General features: G+C 52.2%; 1 protein-coding gene across 2 annotated transcripts; it reads right to left on the bottom strand.

Annotated features, from left to right (window-relative positions):
* Positions 1-679: 679 nt before the first annotated feature.
* Positions 680-5,557, bottom strand: ALDH1B1 (aldehyde dehydrogenase 1 family member B1). Of its 2 annotated transcripts, none has more exons than XM_080820619.1 (2): positions 5,453-5,557; positions 680-3,303 (listed from the first exon to the last, which is right to left on the bottom strand). In XM_080820619.1, the coding sequence occupies exon 2, from the start codon at positions 3,291-3,293 to the stop codon at positions 1,740-1,742; it is 1,554 nt and encodes a 517-aa protein (XP_080676745.1). In that variant the 5' UTR covers positions 3,294-3,303; positions 5,453-5,557; the 3' UTR covers positions 680-1,739. The 2 variants fall into 2 exon arrangements, with proteins under 2 accessions (XP_080676745.1, XP_080676746.1); XM_080820620.1 differs by lacking the exon at positions 5,453-5,557 and adding an exon at positions 5,105-5,204.
* Positions 5,558-6,574: the final 1,017 nt, after the last annotated feature.

Genomic DNA, 6,574 nt, shown 5'->3' with positions numbered 1-6,574 from the left:
TGTTTCTGTACCGTGGTCTGGCTGGCTTGGATTTACTCCCTTCAGATGGAGAATGAAGTCGGAAGACTAACAATGAAGACACTGAACTCTGTCTGAGGTTTAAAATTCTGGAAAGCAGGGTGTCTGGGTAGTTGTGGGTTGAACACCCAACTCTTGATTTCAGCTCAGGTCATAATCTAAGAGTCCTGAGACAGCCCATGTCAGGCTCTGTGCTCAGTGGGGAGTCTGCTTCTCTCTCTCTCCCTCCACCGCCCCCTTACCCCCTGGCCTGCTCACATGAACAAGCGCATGCACTCTCTCTCTCAAATAAATCTTTAAAAAATAAAAATAAATAAATAAAATTCTGGAAACCCCTAACATGTCAGAAAGGCCCTGATGCTGGGTTCTGCTTGAGGGGCAGTGTTTTGGGGTAGGGACTGGGGGACAGTGGGGAATGCCTGAAATGGGAGCTCGGATGGACTTGCTCTAGGCAGGAACCAGGGCTTTTCTCTACGGGTCTTAAAATTACACTTTATAACCCAGCCAAGAGAAAACAAAAATGCAACTAGAAATATGCTTGGGGAGAGGACTTCTGCACCTGGCTGGGGGTTGACTAGATGACTACCTGGGTCCCTTCCATGCCCACGACTCTAAAATTTTCAGCTGTAACAGAACATTGATAAAAAAATTAATTGGCAAATGATGTGTAAGTATCTTTAATTTTTAACTGAAATTAATTCACATATCATAAAATTCACCCTTTTATGTGAACCACTGGGCCAATTCAGCACTTTTGTGTATATTCACAAAGTTATACAACCACCATTATTATCCAATTTCAGAACCCTTTGAAACCTCCCCAAAAGAAATCCTAGACCTATTAGCAGTTACTCCCCATTCCCTCCTCCCCCAACACCTGGCAACTGCTAATGTGCTTTCTGTCTCTGGATTTGCCTATTCTGGACATTTCACATAAATGAAATCATACAATATGTGGCCTTCCTTGTATGTATCGTATGCCTGGCTTCTTTCACTCCGCCTAATGGTTTCAAGGTTCATCCATATTGTGGCACGTGTCCGGACTTCATTCCTTTTTTATGGCTGACTAGCACAAGGAACATTCCATGCAAACATTTCATTTACCCACTCACTACCTGATGGACGCTTGAGTTGTTTTGAGTTTATCTTAAAGGAGCGGTTACATAAATGCATTATTTGCCCACTTCTTTCCTCAAATTAATGAAAATCAGCAGCAGGGTAAGCAAGCAAAATAGCCAGCAACTGGTACTTAAAAAAGGAAAAGCCTCCTTGGTTTTTAGGTTCAGTCACGGAAGAATGGGGCCAAGGTTTGGAATCCACCTAGTTTGAAACTCCGAATGCTTTCCAACCTTCTGTCTGAACTGAGATCATCAACTAAGCATTGGGCTAATCCATGGGAGGTGTCCTCGGATCAGCAGGAAGAACTAAAAGGCACTGTCCAGATTTTAATCTATTTTCCAGAGATTCCCAAGATTTCATGGAAGTAACTCAGGGCCATGGAGGGGGCTGGACTGACACACAGGTGAATAGGACCTGAGTCCAGTCCCCAGCCCTGCTTTAATGAGAGTAGTTCTCATTTTCATTGCTTTATTTGTCGAGCTTCCCTCTAAGAGTCCATTTGGAAAAAATAAAGTAGGGTCCGAGGCTAAAAAACTACTTGGCAACCACAGTCTAGGGTCTATGGAACTCTGTGCTGGGGGTGGGTCCGGTGATGGCCATTCTTAGGAGTTCTTTTGAGGAATCTTGATGGTAACTGTCTTCACCTCCGTGTAGGCCTTAAGCCCATCCTCCCCCAGCTCCCTCCCATTGCCAGATTCCTTAAACCCTCCAAAGGGCGTGTGGCAAGTGACAATGTTGTAAGTGTTTACCCACACCGTGCCGGCCTGGAGCGCCTGTGTGAAGTACATGGCCTTGTCCAGGTCCCGGGTGAACACGGCAGCAGCCAAGCCATACCTGGTGTTGTTGGCCCTCTGGATCACCTCCTCCATCTTCCTGAATTTAAATAAGGGCTGCACAGGCCCAAAGATCTCCTCTCTGGCGATCCTCATGTCATCCTGCACGCCACCAAAGACCGTGGGCTTGATGAAGAAACCGCGCTCCCCAAAACGTTCCCCGCCGCAGAGAAGTTGTGCTCCCTCCTTCTGGCCAAGACGGATGTAGCTCAGGATTCGTTCAAACTGCTCTTTGTCCACCTGGGGCCCCTGCTGGGTGTCCAGCTCAAAGGGATTCCCGACTCTTCTCTGCTTAGCCTTCTCCACGGTTCTCTCAAGAAATTCATCATAAATGGATTCTTCAACGAAGGTCCGGGAGCCCGCACAGCAGCACTGGCCCATGTTGAAGAACAGGGCTTCGTGGCACTGCTCCACGGCGTGGTCCATGTCCGCGTCGGCCAACACGATGCTGGGGCTCTTCCCACCCAGCTCCAGGGTGACTCTCTTCAGGTTGGAATCGCCAGCCGCCTTCTGGATCAGGTGGCCCACCTCAGTAGAGCCGGTGAAGGCGACCTTGTCAACCTCCATGTGCTGCGCGATGGCTGCACCCGCCGTGGGGCCATAGCCGGTGACAATGTTCACCACCCCAGGGGGAAAGCCCGCCTCTTTGATGAGGGAGGCCAAGTACAGCGCAGAAAGGGGGGTCTGCTCTGCCACCTTCATGACCACAGTGTTGCCAGTGGCCAGTGCCGGGGCGAGCTTCCAGCCCTGCATGACCAAGGGGAAGTTCCATGGGATTATCTGGCCGCAGACGCCAACAGGCTCGTGGCGGGTGAAGCAGAAATGCTCTCCATCCATGGGGATGGTCTTGCCGTGCCACTTGTCAGCCCAGCCAGCAAAGTACCGGTATACTTTGATGACCTCATCCAGGTCCAAGGCGTAGGACTCCTGGAAAGGCTTCCCATTGTCCAACGTCTCCAGTGAAGCCAGATAGACACGGTCCCGCTCCACTAGGTCCGCCAGGCGATTCAGCAGCCGGCCGCGCTCCGAGGCATCCATCCGGCGCCATGGAGACCCCAGGCGGAAGGCCTCCCGGGCTGCTTTCACTGCCCGATCCACGTCAGCCCGATCCCCTTCGGCCACGTGGCCAATGACCTCTCCTGTGGCGGGGTTGACCGTCGGGAAGGTCTTTTTGCTGGCGGCATCTTGCCACTCATTGTTGATGAACAGCTGGTTGTAGCGGATGTCTGGGTTCGGGATGGGGCTTGGAAGGGCAGCTGCGGAAGAGTATGGGGCCGTCCTGCCACGGAGGCAAAGCAGCCGGGGCACCAGGGGGCGCAGCATGCTCACGACTCTGGAGGGGGACAGGAGGAACCAGAGTGAACAGGCGAGAGCAGGCCAAGTGGTCCCCCAAAGGCCCGCCGGCTCAGAGGTTCCAAGATGCTAGCGTAAAGGGGTGCCACCTCTAACAATGCGGACCGTACGGGGTACAAAGGCATGGGCACATCATGGCTGGGGGGAGGCAATAGTCCTAAAGAACTCTCTGGTTCCAACCTCCTCATGTCCCATTTATCCTCCAGCTCACTCCCTCACCTCTGCTGGGTCTTGGATCAAATGTCCCCTGCTCGGCAACACCTTCCCTGACTGTCCTTTATAAAATTTACAGAACGGCAGCTTTTCTCACTGCCGGGACTCTGTCCCCCATTCCCGTGCTTTGTTTCTCCCCACCTGACACACCAAAGAGTATATTTACACACGTATATGTTTCTTGCCTGCTTCTCCCCAATACAACAGCCACTCTGAGAGGCGGGATTCATTCATTGCTGTGTCCCCGATGCCTCAAAGTCTGCCCGCTACAGAGCAGCTGCTCCACAGCTAGTCAGTCAGTGATCTACAAGGTTTCCACAAACACTGTTCACAGTTTGACCTCACGATGGAGTAGAAACCAAATGGACCGAGTGACAGAATTGTTCTCTGAGACGAGGTTTTGCTTCACCTCCCCTCTGTGCCTCAGTTTCCTCTTATGTGAAAGGCCTCTTGGGGCTACACTGAATGGGGCTGTGCACTTAAAAAGCAAGGTGACTGTCCACCCGGCACGTCAGAGCTGGCAGTGCCCTCAGAAACCTGCCTAGCCCGCCCCCCTGGGGTATAGGTCTCAGCTTCCCAAGAGTGAGGCAAGTCTGGCAGCCTCTGGAAAGAAGGGCCTGTTTATTTTTCCCTAGGACTCAGAAACGGTGCAGACTTTATTAAAACAACAGTTACAAAATTTAAACAATATAACACGTATTCAGTGACATTTAAATGGTGTCTAAAATTCCTAGATTCACTGAAACTGTTACCCTTCCACCAGGACATCCATCCCTCCATCTTTTCTGTCTCAGTTGAGTCTTGACCCACCCAGCAGCCAAAAGGAACTACACCCAGCTTCTCCACCCCCACCCTCTGCCACTGGGCATCCTGGAAAGCAAAGCCCCAGCCAGGTCCCCCAGCTTCATACAAGCCAGTGTTGCCCAAGAAAACCCTCCCTTGGAGGGTAGTTGAGCCAGCAGACCTGTCGGGGTGCACTCAGGTTCCACTCTGCTCAGAGCTCCGTCCCATGCTGGGACAGAAGCCGCTTTGGCTCCAACAGGCCTGGATCTGAGGAGGGAGGGGTCCCAGGGGAGGTTAAGTGAGGGTAACCAATCCATGGGGAGGTGAGGGGAGGAGGGGCTGAACAGGTGAAAGAGATAGTTATAGACAAAGCCTGGCCAATCTTTCATGCTAAACCAAGGCTGTTTCTCTTCTAGGGGCTTAAATGGGGTCTGTGCTTGGAGCCTTCACTTGCAATTGGAAGATCATTGTTCACGTGCATCACGCTTTACAGTTTGCAGCCATTTTCTTAACAATTAAGTCATGGAGACTCTCAGTACCCCCTGGGGTGATCTGGGCAGATGATCATGACTGGCATTCTGGAAGGAGGCTGGGGATCAGAGAAGTTTGGGAAGTGAAGGAGGACACATAGTAACTAAGAATAGAAGCCTCCGCCCGGATTCCCATAGCCCTAGCTTTGTGTTTCCTCCTGACCACGGGCGATTTCTTATGGTCCCCAGTATTAATGTCCACTGTCCAAGAACCGGACTTCCTGCATTGTCCAGTACGAATGGCACCAACCTCACCCTTTCTGCAGGGAGGTGACACCTGTCTTGGCCTCTCAGCTACGGTCAGGGGCTCTCTGCTGGAGTGGGCTGGATGGCGATGGCAGGAGCAATGATGTTGAGCTCGGCGGGGGGGGGGGGGTGTTGGGGGGAGGGTCTGCGTCCTCCGAGCCCAACAGGAACCACCCAACAGGAACCACCCGGGACCGGGGTGCAGGCGCAAGTGTTAGCGTGGAGAGGGTCCCACAACGCGGAAAGACGGAACGGCCAGTCCCCAGATGGGGAAGCAGAGACCCAGAAAGGCAGCCTCCATCTCAGGGAGGGGAGCTGCGACCTGCCTGGGGGCCCAGGAAGAAGGGCGCTGATTACCTGCGGCGGGCTCGAGCTCCGGGGCAGCTTCAGGCTCTCGCAGCTGTAGCTCAGCCTCCCGCCGCCTGCTCGCCGCAAGTCCCGCCTCCGCGCAGCCGCTCAGCCGCCAAGAGGCTCCGCCTGCGCCCCGGGCGTCGCGGATCTGCGGCCCAGAGGCCAAGGCCGTTCTTCCCCCCAGGTGCGGGCGCGTCGGGGCGGGGTGCGGGGAGCGGTAGTCCCGCTTTCCGGATCCCAGCCACCTCCCTCCACCCCACCCCGGAGTCTCACGGCACGCTGGAGCGCCTTCTCCCTGCCGCTCGAGCTGCAGTCCCACGGCGAACGTTTGGGAGCGGAAACAAAGACCCAGAATAGGGCAGGCCTTTCCCAGGTCACACAGAGTTTGCACGGCTCCCACCAGCTGCACCTCGTGAGGCCCTCATCCTGGAGCCTCTCATTGACCCCTTCAGTGCCTCCCCTCTCTGTCTTCCACCTTCGCTGCTCTTCCAGCCGCCCCGCCCCCTCACCTGTAAGATTTTTGTGTGATTTTTTTTAATGCATTTTTTTGGTCCTAGGTCAAAAAGAATATGTGCACTATGTAGAAAGTTTGGAAAACACGGAAAAGGTTGCAAGAATTTTTAAAATACCTTCAATCCAGTTTTCTTGTCAATTTCTGAGAAAAATGTTAAAATCTGTGACGATTGTGGATCTACTTCTTTTAGTTCCACCAGTCTCTGCTTCATGTGTCAGGTACATACATATTTATGATTATTATGACTTACGTATTGACCTTACATCATTATGAAATTATACTTTTGACCTCTAGGGAAAAAAAAATACCTTCACTCCTTTCACCCAAAAGTTGCCATTTATCTTGCGGGTATTTTTAACTTTGTATTTTTCAAAAATTCATCTAACAAAAAAGAAATTATATGGTGACCTCTATTTTGCTGCCTGCTTTTTTTCTTTCTTTTGTTCTGTTGGGTGCCCCAATAATGGGTCCATGGTCAAAGGAATGAGACTGATACAAAGCGAAGGTCAAGCAAAGCTTTATTTCGCGCCAAACATCAGGAATCAAACCGACTGTCAAACACACCAGTGGGGGCCGCCCCTTACAGAGAGGGCGACCACTCTCTTCTTTACAGA

Source organism: Martes martes (assembly GCF_963455335.1).
Source record: "Martes martes genome assembly, chromosome: 12".
NCBI classification, from domain to species: domain Eukaryota; kingdom Metazoa; phylum Chordata; class Mammalia; order Carnivora; family Mustelidae; genus Martes; species Martes martes.
Note: the sequence above shows the minus strand (reverse complement) of the source record. Positions and strands in the feature narration are given on the sequence as shown.